At 31.1% G+C, this 20,422-nt stretch overlaps 2 protein-coding genes and 2 pseudogenes across 2 annotated transcripts; 1 reads left to right on the forward strand and 3 right to left on the reverse strand.

The window, feature by feature from the left end:
- Positions 1–2,542: 2,542 nt before the first annotated feature.
- Positions 2,543–3,339, forward strand: LOC114372879. Its single transcript, XM_028330435.1, has one exon. The coding sequence runs from the start codon at positions 2,748–2,750 to the stop codon at positions 3,042–3,044; it is 297 nt and encodes a 98-aa protein (XP_028186236.1). The 5' UTR covers positions 2,543–2,747; the 3' UTR covers positions 3,045–3,339.
- Positions 3,340–5,994: 2,655 nt separating this feature from the next.
- On the reverse strand, positions 5,995–7,580 carry LOC114375844 (annotated as a pseudogene).
- Positions 7,581–11,141: 3,561 nt separating this feature from the next.
- On the reverse strand, positions 11,142–13,345 carry LOC114373397 (annotated as a pseudogene).
- A 1,400-nt stretch (positions 13,346–14,745) lies between these two features.
- Positions 14,746–16,501, reverse strand: LOC114374615 (zinc transporter 1-like). Its single transcript, XM_028332281.1, has 2 exons — positions 15,812–16,501; positions 14,746–15,296 (listed from the first exon to the last, which is right to left on the reverse strand). Exons 1-2 carry the CDS (start codon positions 16,470–16,472, stop codon positions 14,905–14,907), a joined length of 1,053 nt encoding a protein of 350 aa, XP_028188082.1. The 5' UTR covers positions 16,473–16,501; the 3' UTR covers positions 14,746–14,904.
- Positions 16,502–20,422: the final 3,921 nt, after the last annotated feature.

The raw sequence follows: 20,422 nt of genomic DNA on the forward strand, positions 1-20,422 counted from the left end.
TTTAATTTGAATTTTTTATTTTTGATTTTATAGACTCAACCCAAATCAATCTACCTGATTGATTTATTTTATTTTATTTTTATTAATTCCTTTAGAGTTTAGGGCCTTTAGGGCTTTAGCCAAACCCGTCTAGTTTTTGGCATACTTCACTCAAAGTTAAAATTCCTGTTAATTTATTGTAATTTAGCATCAATTTTCTTTTTTCAATTTTTACTCCATGCCTACCCCTACTTTTGTCAACAACAGAAAACAAGATTGATGTTTTAGAGTAAAAGTTTAGGTTGATAACATTACATAATTAACAAACTTCAATAATAATATTTTTTAAAATAAAATAAAGTTATAATTAATCAAATATTTGAATTTTTTTAGGAAATTCTATTAGTATATAGTAACCGTTGGTGGAAGGAATATTATACCTTTGCAAGCTAAATTTGAAAAAAAAAAAGTTGGTCAGTTCCTAATTCTTTAAAAAAAAAACTATGTACTAAATAGCAATGATCATTAATAATATATTTGGAAGAACAAAATACTTGTTTACTTTGTTAAAATAAATGAGTAGATATGTATTTTACACCAACCACAGCACCCCACGTGACATGATGTTTGACCATCCACGTCATGTTTTGACCAACACTAATTAGTAATTACAACTGCTTATAACTTGATTGCGGTGCTGTGTATCTTAGCTTTTAATAATTAATTGACTGCATTTCTGGGCACCTCAAAATTTTACAACAACACTGAATTTGTGCTGTACAGAGAGGGACAGGGTCCTCAGAAAACATCACAGGCTCGAATTTTATGCGTACGTGCCAGTCAAGCCATCTCAAAAAGAAGGAAAATACTTGGTTCACATTGACTCAATATAGACCTACATATGCCCAACCGAAAAAATGCTGTATGTACCTTTTACACACTAATTTTGTTTACCAATGATAATGATACTTACATGCATGTGATTGCAAAGTTTTTTTTGACCAGTCAAATAATCCTCAAAAAAGAAAAGTTTGTATCCAAATCATTAGATTCCTTCTCGATGGCCATTTCATATCCTTTCTTTTGAAATTTCATCTTCCTTTTCTTTACTTGTCAATTTAAGAAATACGATATATTTTAACTCATGCACTGTGTAAACTGCAGTACTAAGAGCGGCGAGATCTATTAAAGTATTAATACAAAATGAATAACAAATCAATTCCCTCACATGATAAGTTAAGCAGGACCCCCCTGTTGAAAATTTTAAATGTATTCAGACAAAAACTTCAGCATAAAAAAATTTAAAATCCGAAAATATTGTTTCACTATCCTAACTACTGGTCTAGCTACGTACGTAGTTGCAATACCATGTGCCTGTGAATTCAAGCCTGTAATAAATTAGTTAATGAGAACAATAATATGGGTGTTATTTAAACTAGTGTCTGTGATGGTCACAATTCTAGCAAGATCGACTTGTAGGTTTATTAGGCGCTACATTTTCTTTAAATAAGCAGTGGACAAAAATAGAAAACTATATTTGTAAATTATATACATCTAGATCGATAAAAGGGAGAAGAAAGATGCTTTAGCACCGAATCCATGGACAAGAGGCAGGAGTAAAGTGCTGTGTTATTTCGATGATCATAAGATTGACCATATCAGCCACTAGCAAAATAAATATACCTCTCCTTTCCCACAAATGAGGTTTCAAAACTTTGAAAAAAAAAGGGGAAGAAAGATTATGATTAAAGGAATATATATTGTTTCATTTAGTTTTTTTAAAACCTTAAAGAGCGAGCAAAATTCAAAACTAATTTCAATAGTGACAATTGACAAACAACAGTCACGTTCATACGAATAAGATGTGAATCATGGACACTAGTCTCTTAATATACTCATCAGGACTTATAATTTAAACACATTTTTGGACTACCAAGGAGATGCAGAGTACTGTCATCCATGTGCACATTTTTCTGGTGAAGGAAAAGCATCTTTAACTGCAAATTAGGCACACTCTAAACATCAGCCATTCAACAAACTTAGAGGGTCCATAGAAAAAAAAAAAAAAACTTAGGATGCTCGCAACAGTTTCTTTGAACACATCAAAAACTGTGGAGAAAATCAAAGAACCAAAATTAAAATTAGTGAAAAAAAAGGGGGAAAAAATGGAGTAACAGGCACAACCCTCCACATGAGAACCAGCTAACATTTTTGTCTACAGAGGGGCAATTTTAATAAGTGACTGCCCATTTTGGAACCGTACAAAATGTGTCTCCAAAAAGAATCATAGCATATCCGAGGCGAGTTCAATGGACAGGGTTTCATGTATTAGCCCCACCACAGTGAAAAATGGGGCACAAAGTGTAAATTAAAAAAAAAGTTGCTTAAATTAAAATGTTCTGGTACTGTTGTTTATTATTGAACCGATCTTATATATTAATATATTTTACATGTAAATGTATTTCTATATTTATTTGTATTTATGAACAGTAGTGTAGTGAGTGGATATGTATAAGGCTATATATATATACAAACTCAGTGCTGACCACAACCTACTAGCAAGTAAGTAGCAAGCATTGATGATCTCTTTGAACCCTTTAAATATATACCTATTATACCTACACAGTCCCACAGTGACTTTTTTCTTCTCTCTTATCACAATCTCCTTTCCTCTTCTTCTTCATACACACAAAGGATAAGGCTCAGTGTGGTAGTTAGTGAATATCTATCTATCACTTATCACATTCAAAGTTCCTCCGTTTCTTGTGATGGATGAAAAGAGAAAGTCATCATCAAAGAAGGACACGGGTTCCTCTTCCACAAGGTCATTATTCTCAAGGAGCACCTCTACTTCAAACTCTCCTCTCCTTAGAAGCCTGTCTCAAAAGAGTTCTTCATCTTCCTCCAAATGCAATAACAATAATCTTCCTAGGAGCTTCTCACAGAAGAACCCTTCCATTGGGCGCAAATGCACCAAATTAGCTAAGGAACAGAAAGCACGGTTTTACATCATGAGGAGGTGTGTTGCCATGTTGGTTTGCTGGCACAAGCATGGGGATTCATGAAAGAACCACACAGATCTTGTGCTCAGTTTTTATTGGTTTAGTTGCAACTTGCACAAATTTTTTTGTTTATGATCCATGAGGATACTTTTTTGGCCCACAATGAATACTATAGATTCGATTGTAATTACGAGTTGACTAAGGAAAGTTATAAGATTTACACATTGCTGGAAATATGTATATGATCAATTGGACTCCAGATTAATATTGTTAGTTGACTAAGGTGAGTTTGATTTTTTTTCTCTTACACCTAATGTTTGGGATGATTTTTTAAAATGAATGGCTAAATTAAAACTTTCATGTGTTAAATCTTCTCCTATGTCTCTAATTCTGTCTCTCTCTATCTGTATGTTCTCTGAGAAAGCGATTACTTTTTGATAGAGCATATTATTCTTGTCACTATAATAGTATTTGGATCTGCATTGAAAATGCAAGCTACATTCATTCTTCTATTACCCTATATGCAACCTACCAGACCTTAGTTCTTTCTTTATTCTTTTTTTTTTTTTTAATTCAATTAAGCGAAAGACACCTCGGAAAGGAAAATTTTGGAGTCTGAAATAGATATCCTTTGAGGCCGATGTGCTTAGGTGCCATCCATAAGTGAATTTGATGACAGTATGATTGTAAAAAAAAGAATCTCTCTTTTTCCAATCTCTCCCCACCCATCTTAATTAACGTCTCATCCATTAGGTCTTATAATATCAATTGGAAGATTTAACTTGTAAAAAAAAAAAATAAAGTGGAAGATTTAACCTTTCAACACATTCTCTACCTTATTTTCCCAACACACTTTATTAATTCAGATTTATTAGAAGTTTGAAAATTATAAGTAAAATACATTAAATAAAGAAATCAGATTTACAAATTTTAGTAATTTTTAATATATTTTATTGAACAATAAAGATTTTGTTTAGAAAAATATATTGTTGGAAAAAAAATGTTAATAACACATTTTATTATTAATCAAAATGACGAAAGAAACTCTTCAAAAAAAATTGAGCTACAGAATCTCATTTCTCACGTTTTTAGGTGAACGGGTATCCTTGGCAATAAATATTTATACATAATATTTTATAAAAAAAATATTTAATTAGAGACTCTGATTTCTCACGCATTATAATTTTTATACATCTCTTTTTATTCAATTGAATTTTTTTTAAAGAATTATAATTTTCTATTCTTAGTTAATTTTTTAACACTAATTATTTTTATAAAGATGATACTTATTATTAGAAATTTAAATAAATATTTTAAGTTGTTTAATAATTAAAATAAATAAGCTTAATTAAATATTAATTTAATATTTTTTGTGTATGTTACAATATTTTATTTTTCTTATAATATTAGTATTTTTCTACCACTAATTTGTATAAATCACTTGTTAAATTTGTATGTCAAATAATTTATTTTATCTACAATAATATCAACAACTATTACTTACTATGTTAATATTAACTTATGCTTCCATCTAAACACCTATAACCAATAAGTCTTTGAATTGACTATCATGGACTTCAAGCCCAATCACTATATTAATTCAACAAGTTTGACTTATTCATATTTCAACTTAGATTTTTTTAAAAAAAATAGTTATTTTATTTGAACATGAAGTCCTTTAAAAAAAAGTTTGAAAAAAGGGATATTTTTTTAAAATTAAATATACGTGTGTTATTTAAAATTAAATATTTCCCAACCTAAGCCAAGTCAGTTGGATTTTAATTTATTTTTTATTTTCATAAATTTATATAGAAAAAATAGAATCTTCTATGTTTATTTTTTGTTTTTACTTTTTTCTATATAAATTTATGAAAATAGAAAACAATGTACAAATATAAAATAAAAACAAAAAATAAAAGAAACTATTTTTTTATCCGTTAAAAAATTGATCCGTTGAACAAAACTAATATATAGAGAGAGAGAGAAAGATTGATCTAACAAAAGAGGCTAAAGTCACCAAAATCTAATGAACTCAATAGATAGTTGATTGCTCCTTAAAAAAAAAAAAATAGATGATTGAGTTCTATAAACATATTTTTTAGAATTTGATTCTTAATTATGTGTGTGAAAAATCCCATTTTTTTGGTGAATGAGTGAAAAATCCCTTATTAAAAAAGTAAAATTAAATTATTATTTAATAGTTAAAAAACGAAAAAAGGGAAAATTAAGCAATTTGGTAAAAGAAATGCATGGGATGCTCTGTTCGTCCTAGGTCCAGTTGCTGTGTGAGCGATCCCATTGGCACTGTTATCTGTACAACCAAACTGAATGATTGTCGCAGGCTGGGGCATGGGCATGGCACTCCATATGCGTACCCGAGGTTCTTGTTAACGTGATCGATCGATGGAAATTGTTATACATACGAACAAAACAAATTACTGCCATAGACATTTTAGATGTAAGTGTATGATTGGTTTTATTTCATTTTTATTCTATTCATTATTGCCCATTTCTCTATTAGCTATGCTATTTCATATGGATAATTCAATATGAAACTTAAAAAACAATAATTGAAAAGGTTTATGTCAAGCAAATATAACAGAGAGGGAAAAACCTTAACAAAAAAGTGAAAAACAACCAAACAAAATAATATATGGGTACAAATTTCGTATTCGTGCCATTAAGCACTTTTCTTTTTTATAACATAAATTAAATGTCATCACAAAAATAAAAATATGCTCCGAACCTTATTCTAAATCCATAATGACCTAGTAGGTCAATCCACTTGTACTCAAATAGGCCAGAACACACACAACGAGAACTTATACATGCAGAATAACAACCCCCACCTTACCTCTCACAACTCAAGTTTTTTATAATAAATATCTTGACTTTTTTTCTAATCAATAAAAATGAAAATAATTAAAAGTGCATAGAAGCCAAGTCCTGGTTCACTCTTAAATAGAATAGAAGGTAAAATTAACACTGAATAAATGCATAAATAAGCTGGAAATGAGACAATTTTTTAGGCATTAAGATTGAGCTAACAAGATCCTTGAGTAGCTAGTTTGCAAGAGGTAAATTATAAGATACATAATCATTATTGTGAGAAATTAATGAGAGACATGTTGAGAGAATAAGGTGATTCTAGCTAGCTACAAGTTGGAAAATGCTCAACACTTTGGGAGATCAGCTGGCGGAGGAGGCAACTTCGTTCTGATGAGAGAGCTTCCCGTCGTTGACAATCCAAGTCATCCTCAACCCCCAACTCAGGTGCACATCGATGTGACAGTGCATCAGCCAAACACCTATTCCATAAACAACGATAATTAAATCACAATTTTTTAAAAAATTATTTTGGTTGAATTAAATTAAATAAACTAAAAGTTAAAAGTTAAAGAACATATATAATATGATTAAATATTTAATTTGGCGTTTGAAGTGATGTCACCTGGGTTGTCAGCGAGAAAGCGAATTGCAACCCAACCGGTTCCTCTGAACAGGGCCAACCAGATTAAATTTGGCAGGGTCTTTGATAGGATCAAAGTTCCCAAAACCTTGACTCACAACGAAACATGTTGAACCCATGAAGATGTAACGGATGACTCTCTGCACCTAGTGTCCTGCAACACCACCTGCACCCTCGTGTTAAAGGGTATCACCACCACCTTGGTTCCACTTTTCACCATGGTGTTATTCGGGGGAGTCCCCGTGTAGTTAAAGGCTCTCAGAGAAACAACTGGGAAGTCCGTGGTGTAATAAACACCATTATTGTCCTGCTCCTGCCCTGAGAAATGTTTCTCAAGAATCGCCACTGAAGGAAGTGGGAAAGATATGTTGTTCATGGAGGCAGAGAATTTAGTTCTGTTATTAGGCCCTTCACACGTTTGGTTTCTTGGGCAGAGCATGCTCCCGAGACCTATCGTGAAGAAGAAACTCTTGTCAACTGTTTCGGGCACATTCGCAGGGTGCTTTGCACTGTTCAAACTGCGAAATTTAGTGTTCAAATTGGAAACAAAGGATGTGTCGTTGATATCAGGAAGGGTTGGTTTCAACATGGGACGGTTTGAAGCAGGGGTATCGTTACCGTCATCGTATTCTAGGATGCCAGCCAATGTGGAATTGTTCGAAGGTGCCCTTGCCAGTGAAAAATGGCCTCGCTAGCATGAAGAAAGTGGCGTTTGTATACTCAGGTTTTGTCTTCAACACTACGTTTGTAGTTTGTCCTTGTCCAATGAGGATGATGTCGGAGTCGAAAGGTTTAATGTAAGTAGCATCGGCTTCAAAAACAGTCATGATGTGGTTTGCTATGCTGAAAAACAGTCCAGTGTTCACTGCAGCGTTGATCAAACGGAGAAGATATGACTTCCCTGCTTTCACCTTTAGGCCGAATGTATCTGTACATGCATAATTAAGCATATGAAAGTGAAACCCAATTAATTAATTAGATAATGTGTGTTTAAGTTAATTAATAAAGCTGTGTTGTGTTGTAGAGGGGCTCAGGAAGGCCGTTAATGGTGTATGCATCAGAGACATTAGGACCACCCCTGTGTGAAATGCTTGTGCAATCACAGCCTCCGGATCCACATTCCACCACTCTCCTATACTCAATTATTTTAGGAACATTTTTTCTTCAGCTAGTAGAATTAATATATATAAAATAAAAATCAAATGATTTTGTTAAGAATTAGAAATGTTTGATAATATTATTATAAATTGATTCGTGCATGTACCAAAGAGGATGGCGATTTCCTTGTAGGGTTTGGCAAACGGGTAAGATTCGTTGCGCCTCGTGAGGATGACGAGGGGTCCATGCAGAGGAGCCCTTAACCACGAGTGGTTTGCGTGCCAGAATAGAGTTCCTCTTTTGCCCAACCATGCTCAAGTTGTACACATAGCTCTGACCACTTTGTATGGGGCATTTAGTTATGTACGATGGTCCATCCGACCATCCACTACGTACTTGTCTCACTCCATGCCTATACACATTTGTTGTTATACTCCACTGTTTAATCACAATATCATATCATGCTGACATATGCTAATTAATTACGGGAGACAAAACAATTAATTAATAAATTAATATTCATTGCATGCATGCACATGGACATACGCATATATACAAGCTAGAAGATGCACAACATGAGGTTAATAAGTTCAGAAAATCAAATGCGCATACCAATGGATGGTGATATTCTTTGGAACATGGTTAACCTTAACCACTAATCTGTCTCCTACATCCCGTTTACAGTAATCATGCTCTTTGTGTGACACAGCCTAGTAACGTTTTTCAGCCTTATCTGCATAAGTCACAAAAAAAAAAAAAAACATTTCATGTGTAACAAATGTGAGAAAAACAAGTAATTTGCCAAGTGGTGGCGTAAGTTACGGTTGTAATAATTATTTGAAAGGAGAAAACAAAATTAAAATTATATAGACACGCGAGTGCACGTGTAAGTGATGTAAGGCAATGCTAATGTGCACATCGAACTGATAATGCCTAGTAACGCGTCCATGGTTTGAAATAGCAGGCAGCACGAGCTCAGGAAAGGTCCAAATTAAGGAAGCTAGTGACTAACAGAGAGTGCCGCTGATGAAGGAATAGCGCTAATCATTTTCTTCTTCAACAATACGTGCTTCTGCTCCGAATCGATTCACAACTAATTAATAGCATTTGAGACTGGCTTATATTTGTATAAATAGAAAATTTGGTCCATTAGCTAGGTATCTTGGTATTTCATTAGGTTTCAGAAAGAAGCCTGTTAGAAGAGGAATTGAATGATCGATTCTACACCTAGCTTCTAGCTTCTAGCTAATTTCTTCCCGTTTGGAGTCCTTCACTATTTCCGTATTAATTTCATTAGTTTCGAGTGCCACCAACGTAATTATTAAATGTTCTCTCTCCCAAGTCCCAATTACGTCCCCCAAATCTTACTCCTCCTAATTTATAAATGTACAATCACATCTTTCTTTCCCATGTACACCAGCTATACTAGACATTTTTTTTAATTTGAATTTCATTATTTATGAATAATGAATAGTCACTATTAAATACGATCTTTAATAATATTTTTTGTTGAATCCTTATTAAAAATGTTACTAAATTTTTTCGTAATATTTAAAAAACATTATTAAATATAAATAAATGTTATTAATATATTTTTATAATATTTTATTAAATATTATATATAATCTATGTCTTAGAGGCATAAATAAGACACAAATAAGACACAAGTGGAATAGTGAACGACTCGATCGATTGGATATCTGCTTCACTCCCTGGTTGGTGTGATTGCACCCTTCGTAACCAAACAGCTAGTACCTTATTGAATGAGTGAGACCAATGCAAATTGAAGGAGAAGGACATTTGACCAACCTTTTTCTTATATCAGGCCAAGAAAGCACAAATTAAATCAGAATTTATTAAGAGTGCGTTTGGATAGAAAATTTTAATTGAAAAAAATAATTTATCAGAAAAGATGTTTTTTGTGAAAATTTTAAAATTTTAGAATTTTAAAACAGAATTTTAAACCACTAAAAAATTTGGAATTTCAATTTCCAAGGTGAAAAATTGAAATTATCTTCTTCAAGAAACACACCACCTTAGCTTTTGGAACATCGATCGGGTGTGAGCATGGAGGAACATGTATAATTAGCACACCAATCATATCTTCTCTTTTTTTTATTCATTTTTTTCACTCTCATAATTTTAATTTTTTATCCAAACACAAAATTTTAAAAATAAAAGAATTTCAAGAAACACCGTCTTAACTCGTGGAACATCGATCGGGTGTGAGCGTAGAGGAATATGTATAATTAGCACATCAATCATATCTTTTTTTTTCACCCTCATAATTTTAATTTTTTTTATCCAAACACAATTTTAAAAATAAAAAAAAATCCAATTAAAATATTTGAAATTCTTAGAATTTAAAATTTTTCATAATTTTAAATTCTCTTATCCAAACACACTCTAAAGTAATATTATTAACAGCAATCTATTAACTACACATAATTTCACGGAACTCAACTTGGATTAGCCAACTGAATTTATATTGCCATGAGTGTAATACGTTGTAGCTATGTCTATTGATCAGTTACCGGCCAAGAGATGAAGTGCAGAAGTCAGAATTCAATTAGCTAGAGGGACAGGGAAATTTCCGTTTCTGCTTTGTAATACCTTGTGGTTAATTAACCTCTCACAAACACAGGTACCAACATTAGTAATAATACTTCTGTAAAAAAAACATTAGTAATAATATTGACTATTGAGTAGTTGATTATCCCCTTTCATCATATATTATTCCCGTTCACAATAATTCACAAATCATTTAAAAGTCATTCACCATTATAAAAATTATATGCAAGAAATGAAATGCCCCGATGTCGTTTTCAATTTGTAGGTTGTACTATATATATATGTGTACAAATTAATGCCTGCACATAAGTTGTAGCATGATATGAAAATGTCTCTTGACCAGTACGAGCCAAAGAGATTAATGTCTGCATTTATTCGTCCTTTCAAGCCAAATATGGAATTTGCATTACTTACAGACAACGGCATTAAAAACCAGGTGTTAGAAAAGGGAAGCTAAATACAAGAAACATTAAGTGCTCAGATTTCCATTTATTATGTTATACTACCCAATACATCCTTTATGTCCTCCATTAATGATATAGTGTGTTTGAGTGTGAGTCTTTACAAACTTGATTTTGAATGATTTTCATTTTATAAAATTAATTTTATAGTTAAAATTAAGTTTAAAGCTAAGTGTTTTAGATACTTAAAAGAAGATTACCTTTGTAAGACAATTTTTATCTTACAAGAATTGGAAGTGTTAATGTAAATATGAGAAAAGATGATTGTTACGAAATTATATTGCACAAATCTCATGTAATTTTTCTAATTTTACTTATTTCTTAAAATCACATGTTTATCCAATAAAAAATGAACAAGGAGAATTCATGCGTCCATGCGTTTTTTTATGAAAAAAAACATTGTCACAAATTATACGGTATTATATATATTGAGAAATAATACATAAACATCTATTTATTCTAAATACTTTACCTATATTTTTCATATTTTTTAATCTATTTATTTCTATCATATCATAAATCTTATAATATTTATGTTTTTTCTCACTTAATTCTGTCTCTCTAAATGTCCTATAGCATAAAGTATTCACGAAACATTATTCATTGAGAATTCGAACAACTAAATTATATATATATGTACATTCATTATAGTTGTCGCACGCACAGTTTCGTAGAGCAATAATAAAAACAAAGAAAAACAGGAATTGAAAGATGAGGAAGAGTCCCAGATCATGACTACTGCCATAACAGCAAAGCAAGAAACCTAAACCAGGGGGTGTCGAAACGGCTGGTCATCCGATCCCCTGCTGTTTGAAGCCTTTGGATATTAAATGATTGATGGCAATTAAAACACCCATTGTTATAGCAAACATCCAATCTGCGGTGCTTCCTTGTGTTGTGGCGTCTATGCATGGCAATGCCAATGGGGCTTGAGACACCAAAGCCAAAAGAATATATACTGTCGTAGTTAATAAGGGTCTCTTAGGTAACATCCTTAGCTAAACAATTCCCATTCCAATGGCAGCAAATATCTTTTGCAAGGATATTGTCCATAAGTTCCTCCGTGCTTCCACCTTCGTACCTGAATATTAGTCAAACAAGTTTACATATATATTAATAATTGAATAAATACTTTATTTAATCCTTCAATTATTATGCATTCCCCGAAGACTAATTTAGTGTATATATATATATATGTAAACTTGTGATGAATTAGTTCTTAAATAATAAATATTTTTTATTAGAAATAATTTTATTTCAACAAATAGAATTATTATTAGTGATAAATTTATTTTTAAATATTTAACATAATTAAATATCTAAAATGTGAATTAAAGACACTTATTAAGCTTAAATAACTTTATATATTAAACCGTGATAATTTATATGAATATATAAATGATGATAATTAATTTTTTTGTTTTAAGTCCTTAATTTTTTTTGTTATGTCGAGTGTTTAATATATTAAAAAAATTGTTTATATTTTTTGTTAAATAATAATATAATTACTTAATTAATGACAGAAACTAAAAATACAAATTTTAATATATCAAAAACTTAAAAAACAAAAACTTTTATAAAAAATCCTAAATAAAATTGAGTCATTTATCCATCATGTTAAATATATTTAAATTTTTTTTAAGAAAAATTCCAATCTGAAAAAATATATATTTTATATTTCTATTAAATATATTATCATTTTAACATCAACTTCTCCTATAATAATATGTATGCTACCTACTATTTCATAATATCGGATTATATAATATGATCTCACAAAAGAGACCATTGTGAGTTGTTTTGAAGGTGAAGGAGTGAAAATTAACCTGCAACTCCGACGGCAATGCCCTCAAAAAGCGATTGGAAACACAGTGTAAGGATGAGTAAAATGGTGTCTCCCACGGAAGAAGTCTTCAATAATACAGGGTTTGTTGTCTCTGCCACTGCGCATTGATCTCTGGCTTGGTGATGCTGCTCTTGGGATGCTTTCCCTCCTTCCAGTTCCACCACTTTGGGTTTCTTCTGGCTATTGCTGGTGACAAAATTCACAAAGCAGTCACCAAGCATGGCGAGAAGGTATCCGGATAAAGCGAGCATAAAGGCAAAAGGGTAAGATTTTGAGGTGAGGTCTCGGAAAGTCTCATCAGAATCGCTCAGGAAAATGTATCAAAGAGGTTCCAAGGAAACCCCACCAGCAAACTGAGTCCCCAACACAAGAAAAGTGTCGTTCCAGCGGAAGAAGTAAGGAGACACCCCACCAGCAAAAGTGCTCACAAGCATGATGATCAAACACCATAGTTTCACCACGATCAGACCCCGAGAATACAAATCTTCTGTGAGCCTTTATTGGATAGAGGAGGGAGGCTAAGAGGCACACTACGAGAAACGTCGTTGACAAGAGGTTTCTATTCTCCTCTGCTATTTTGATATCTGAATAATCTGAACTTGTTGCTTCAATTGTGTGTATATATATACACCAATACACACATGTGTGTATGTGATTTGGTAGAATAATTACATTATAGCTTGTATTAAACTTGCACTGCACTTGTGAGGGATATCTATGCATACGTTGTACTGCAGCATTTATACTTTGCACAGAGATTGGCGTCAGCATGCACTCAGTCAAAGTTTAATTAGTAAAATTATTATACTCAAACCAGTATATTCTTACAAATTGGACTCGACTTGAATATACTTTGCTTTACATATTTACGTTTCAAATATGCCCACGTCATCAAATTGTATGTTCCGGTGAATCCCATCGCGTCTATCCCCTTTCATTGTCATTTTTTAATTAGAGGAAAAAATGAGACAACAAAGAGATGAGGACAATTGAGAAGCTTATAATTGAACCAAATTATGGGGAAAACACGTATGGAAGAGATACCAAAGACGTCAATATCTGCAGTTTCACGGCTTCAAGCGCAGGGTGGATTCGGGAGAGTCAATGACGACAATATTAAGTATTTTTTAAACAAAAGATTACTAAAATGAATTAATTAAGATATGCTTGTACATGAAAAAAAAATACAATTAAAGTGAGATAGCTTCTGTTATACATTTAATTTTGGAGCATAAGGTAGCTCAAGTCTTTTCTTTAACCCTTTATATAAATTAGCTAGCAATAAATTAACTCATATACACTATTTTTTAAAATAATGACAACCAAAGTATACTGAGAACTTACTTAAAAATAACGAAACTTCGAAACGGAGAACCAAAAGCATCGGTAACCTTCAGTACCACATTGTTGTTGTCATATAGATATGTATTAAGTAAAATCTCAACTAAAATCGATGCTAATTGTTAAAGTACTTAACTTAGTCACACCCTCGATATGAAATGGTTAATCTTTTCTCAATTCTCCAAGTATTTTATCTTTACCTTTAGAAGTTGATTTTAAGATTTATGTTCTTTGACTTTTATTTTTGAATGATCAATCAACAATTAAAATAAAATAGATCTTAGCATAACGAATGATATGTTCAAATGAGTGCATATGTGAACTTTATTTTCACGTACATATGTTCAAAATATATTCGTCAAAGTGTAAGTACCAACCCAAATTAACACGTACAGAGAAATTATATTTTTTGTTTTCTATTTAAAACTTTAATTGTGTATCATTTCATTGTTAGTCATATTCTATAGTGATACAATAAGTATGTGTTTATCAATTTTTTTTAATTGATGATCAGAATTAAACTCTAACTATCATGTTTAGCGGACTTAATTGTTTTCTATGATCAACAATAATATTTATAAGCATTACCTTATATATCTTTGTATTTATTTATTTTTTTTCTATTGTAATATAAGTTTGAAAACCCACAGTTCTCTTTTTCTTTATATAATTAATGGTAGTCATTTCATTCTTTTGCAGTAAAAGATAAATCTAATCGTTACTAAGTGAAGTATAAAATATTTGTTATTAATATTTTTTTATTAAATTACATATATTTGTTTTAGATAATAGATCGAGTTTACGCTCTATTCATTGAACACCATCTTAATATATATCAAACGCTAACTGATACAAGGATTGAAATCAGATAAAAAAAACAAAAAAAAAACAATGGCCTCTTCTACCTTATACCTTATCTCTTAAATTATACATCGGAGGATAATTGAACAAGGAACCTGAAGAATTAATTTCACCTGATAGTAGGAACAATGACTATAAATTTTCATTCAAAATAGTAAACAAACGTTTAATATTGTAGCGAAATATAATGGTACATTCATCATAATTATCACACACGCACAATTTCGTAGAACAATTATTAATGAACAAAGAAAAACAGGAATTGAAACATGATGATCAGTCCCAGATCATGACTACAGCTATAACAGCAACACCAGAAAGCACGGCGACAAACCTAAACAAGGGAGTGTCGTAACGCATTGTCCTCTGTGGTTTGAAGCCTTTGGAAATTAAATGATTGATGGCAACATAGATGAAGACCCCACAAGCAATACCCATTGTTATAGCAAACATCCAATCTGCGGTGCTTCCTTGTGTTGTGGCATCTATGGCAATGCCAATCCCCACACCAATGGGGCTTGAGACAGCAAAGGCCAAAGAATATGCTGCTGTTGTTACAAAGGGTCTCTTAGGTAACATCCTTAGCAAAGCTATTCCCATTGCAATAGCAGCAAATATCTTGTGCAAGGATATTGTCCACAAGTTCCTCCATGCGTCCGCCTTAGTACCTGAATTATATAGTATTAGTTAATTAAACAAGTTTACTTATTATTAATCTGAATTTGATTTATCATAAACCATAATCAGAATAAAGGGAAAACATACTGGAGTTCCCAATAAATAATAATCAAATTGGCGAATATATATGCCAGGAAATGCAAAACGTGGAAATATTAAGGCCTATTTGATTTGAGAAAATGTTTGTTGTTTTTATTTCTAACTTGTTTAAAAGTAATTATAAAGATTTGTATATGAAATGATGAAATTATTACATAGTTTTAGAACATCGTGATTTTAATTATTACATAATTACATACTATTATATCATCAACTCAATCGATCTCTATCTGACTATAATCAGGTTTTATTAATTAATTCTTTCTTATAAACTGAAAAACTAGACTGTGTTACTAGAGAAATTAATTAGCAAGACCATATTCATGATGTGATATTCAATGTAATAATTTCTAGTGAAAGAGCCTAGCTTGTGATTTGTTTTTAAGGTGAAGGAGAGAAAACTAACCTGCAACTCCAACTGCAATGCCCTCAAAAACTGAATGGAAACACAGTGCAAGGATGAGTAGAATGGTGTCTCCCAAAGAAGAAGTCTTCAATAATACAGGGTTTGTTGTCTCCGCCACTGCGCAATGATCTCTGGCTAGGTCATGCTCTTGGGGCGTTGTCCCTCCTTCCAGTTCCACCACTTTGGCTTCCCTGTTGCTATTCCTGGTAACAAAAGTGATAACACAGTCACCAAGCATGGTGAGAAGGTATCCAGATGAAGCCAGCATATAAGCAAAAGGGTAAGATTTTGAAGTAAGGTCTCCGAAGGTCTCAGCAGAATCACTCAAGAAATGCATCAGAGAGGTTCCTAAGAAAACCCCACCAGCGAACTGTGTCCCCAAAAGAAGAAAAGTCTCGTTCCAACGGTAGAAGTAAGGAGAAACCCCGCCAGCGAAAGTGCTCACAAGGAAGATGATCAAACACCATATTTTCACCACGATCAGACCCCGAGAATGCAAATCTTCGCTTTCAGATACACCATCATGAGAACTTCCTCCGTGAGCCTTGATTGGACAGAGGAACGAGGCTAAGAGGCACAAAACGAGGAACGTTGACTTGATGGTCTTCATTTTGTTGGAAGAAGCCATGTTCCTATACTGATGTCCAAATAATCTTATCATGTTGCTTTAATGGTGTCAATAAGTACTCGTTTGTATTGTATGTGTTAATTAACTAAATTAAGTATGATTTGGTACAACAATTGTATTACACTCTTGTACTGCATTTTTTCGGGATGCGTATTGTAGCATTTGTACTACACAGCGATTGGCGTCAGCGTGCATGTATTCAAAATTTAATTAGTATTTTTTTGGTAAAACTCTTCTGCTTAAACCAATATATTATTACAAGTAGAATCCACTTATACCTAATATATATCATTGTAATATCAGATAAGATTACTCACTTTTATAATAATAATAATAATCTTAATATTATATTAAAAATCTTAATAATTATATTGCAGTAAAAAATCTTCATAATTATATTAAAAATAATTTGTAACTGTTTCACCGTATATTTGTACTGACATTCTATTCAACTCTTTTAAAAATTGTTTAACTTGAATATATTTTGCTTAACTTTTTTACGTCTCAAACATTTTTCCATCACATTTAAAAAATAAATATATATGGAGGGATTCAAATTACTCTAAAAATAATTTTCCATCTTCATCGTCTATTCAATTTTACTAACGGTTCAGATTTAAAAATAATTACACTAACGCGTGATCAATTACACACGAACCCTTTCTCCGGGTTTTGTTCGCGTTGGAACTATCCATGGTGCGCTGTTGCTGCAAAGGAAAAAAATCAGCCAAGACAAGAAATCTCATTCTCATTACCAGTTGGTTTAATTAACTTTCCTTGTTCTTATACTAAAGGGAAAATTTGTTGTCACTCATTTCCTATACGTGTTTTGTTCTTGCTATTGTTTCAGAATAAGCTTTATTAATTTGATTAAATTGATTACATATATGTCAAATTATGAGTAAGCTACTAAGTTCACTTTTTAATCATTTCAAGAGCAATTTTCTTGCACTTGCGGCACTCTCTAATTGAGGCAAATAAAGTAAAAATGTTATTATGCGCATATCATTTGCAATCGCAGAGCAACTCCAAGCGTGAACAAACCAAGGAGAAATGGTTCAAGAGCACCGTGGACGAAAACGCAAGGAAAACAAGTGGCAACAATTTTACTTCTTTTGTGATTGATAACGAATGGGTAAAGAGACAGAAATAGGATGTTCAGAGCAATGACTGTCGATTCAACTTCTCAATGAAACACAAAGGAAGGATTCGTGTATGGTTCGTCACGTGAGTGTAATTATTTTAAAATAGACGCGGTCATGAAGAGTAATTTTATCAAGTTTATTATTTAATTATAAAAAAAATCTCTCTCCTATCTATTCCTATGTATGGGAATTTTTTTATTTTTTAAATTAAACAAAAAAGTACGATAACATTTTTGAATTAAATTTGAAAAATAAAATATTTAATAATTTTATAGTTCACTTTTTTGTTTTGAATGCACCAATTAGAATAAATATTAACATTTTCATGTATGGAGATATATCAAATGAGAAGAAATTTAAATTTTAAAATGAAAATTAGAAGAGTTGATTTTAACCATTGTGATTAAAAAAATTACTAACTGAAATTAAAACCTTAATTTATATATACTTTCACTTCTATCTTTTTTTCACTTTTTGTTTTCTTCTCATTACATTTTTTAAATTTTTTTGTCTTTTATTCTTTTTTTTCATATTATATGATCTGAAACAAATATTCTTTTATTAATAGGTTGTTGATTCAAGTAGTATCAAATTTTATCCCCCTTAAATAACATGTTGGTTTTAAACCTTGCACATTAGAAAAAGATAATATTTCATTAATTATAACTAACAGGAGTTTTCAACTAATATTAGTCATCAATAAAACTAGTGAAACTCTATATATATTATGATCATTCAAAAATAAAATATAAAATTGATTTAGTGATTGAAGACGAAACAAAAGAAAGAATAAATCATGAGTTTAAATCTCTTTCACTAATATTTTTAATTAAACTAACAATTAAGGAATTAACCAACGGTGAAAAAAATACAGCTATCCCTTTCATTATGAATTTTTAATTGGAATATATGTGACAACAAAGAGATTATGAAAATTGAGAAGATTAACTCCACAAAATTATTGGGAAAATGGTACGTAAGAGATACCAACGACGTCAATATCTGCCATTTCACCTCACGGCTTCAAGCGCTGGGTGGCCGGTTCGGGAGACTCGATTTTTTTTTTGCTGAATTCGGGAGAGTCGATGACAATAACATTAAGTATTTTTTTCAAATAAAAAGTTATTAAAATGAGATAACATATGATTGCACATACAGAAATGTTTTGTTTTTTTTTTTTTTTACATTTAAGGTGTGATAAATACTGCTACCTTTGATTATGGAGAGTACTTTTTTAGATTTATGTATTAGAAAAAGATAAAATAAATAAATAATGAGATCTTTCTCTAAAAAAAGATTTGAAATATTTGTATAGGATATTAAATATTTAGAGGGTGTTTGTTTCACATAATAGACTATATTCTTGAGAGTGATGTTCTAGGAATATTATTACTGAGAATACTCATTAACATGTGGTGGTAACTACTTAATATACTTCGAAATATTTTAAAATTTATTTTAATTAAAAAGTAAAAAAAAATAGAATAAGTTGAAAGTGGAAAGTTATTTAAAAAAATATTGGTCATCCTCGTGAAAATGTGGGATTCTCACAATATTTGAATAATGTTACTAGGGATTGATGGACAATTATCAGTTCATAAAGTCATCTACTAATAATAATGTACATCTAGGATTTTGGATTTATGGATTGCAAAGCAAGTACATAAGTAGAAAAAGTATATAGCCTTAAATGAAATTTAGGATTCCTTACTTTTATATTTGTAAAATCTTATTTCTCATAATTTTAATCGAGCAATTTTAGTCTCTAAATTTTATTAGATGTGAAAATTAGGCCCCTATGTTGGTTTGCTACCCAAAATTTAGTAGAAATTTGGTGAGATCAATCATCTTGCACTCGTTGCTCCAGGTAATTTCGGCACTAGACAATTTAGATTTTAGAATTTAGGATGCTCAAAGCTAAAATTACACATACGAGTCGACATGTTAGTGCAAATAACCAAAGATTAAAATTTTAGTATTTATTATAATGGGTTACTTTGTTGGCCCGCAAACCAAACTCATTTAACCTATGGGCTATAAGGAGTAAGTTGAACTAAATTGTCTAGTTAGGCTTATTAGTAGTCCATTCAGGTTTGGACTATGAGTTAAATAAGTCATCCACAGACCTTAACTCATATACCCTAGTTCTATCCAAAGTTTAACTAGAAATTGAAAGGTTTTATCTTCTTCTTTTTTTTGTCATTTGGTGCTTTTTTTCATCTTTTTTTTTTTTTTATCAATTTTAGATAAGTCAACTTATATAACCCACCAAACTTTTGATAGGTCAAGTCAAGTTGACTATTTATTAACTTACCAAAAAATGAGCTAGGATAGAGTGACTTGTATTTTTAATCATTTCATAATGAATCAATATAGAAAAATTAGGTAGTTTCACTTTGAGGTTTGAGTTCACTTTATAGCCTTCATTTAAAACGAGAACTTAATATTAGCCTACTATAAATAAAAAAGAATAATCGTTTAACAACACACAACAAAGTGACAAGTGTCTTAAAGATAAAAGAAATGATAGAATTATATATTTAATTTTTTTTTTCTGACAATAGTCGTAACTATCAGTTTGATAAGCCTTTAAAAGAGTTTGGGTATCTCATAACCAACGAGTGAATTTTGACAAGATATTTTAATTAATTTTTGATTTTTTTATTAATTAGAAAATTTATTTAATTATTTGATAAATAATTTTTTTATAATATTTTTTAAAACACTACTTAAAATAATATTTTTTAAAATGTTAGCTTTTAACCTCTAAAATTTTATATTTATTCATCTTTCATCCTTAAATATTTATAGATTTCCTTAACAACTTAACACCTAGCT

The sequence above is a fragment of the Glycine soja genome, chromosome 11, assembly GCF_004193775.1.
Source record: "Glycine soja cultivar W05 chromosome 11, ASM419377v2, whole genome shotgun sequence".
Taxonomy (NCBI): Eukaryota; Viridiplantae; Streptophyta; class Magnoliopsida; order Fabales; family Fabaceae; genus Glycine; species Glycine soja.

Excerpts from the sequence above, each read along its gene's own strand:
- LOC114372879 (XM_028330435.1), top strand. The coding sequence starts at position 2,748 with ATGGATGAAAAGAGAAAGTCATCATCAAAGAAGGACACGGGTTCCTCT.
- LOC114374615 (XM_028332281.1), bottom strand. The coding sequence starts at position 16,472 with ATGATAAGATTATTTGGACATCAGTATAGGAACATGGCTTCTTCCAAC. Across the intron at positions 15,297-15,811 it reads CATTGCAGTTGGAGTTGCAG|GTACTAAGGCGGACGCATGG; the intron begins GTTAGTTTTCTC and ends TATATAATTCAG.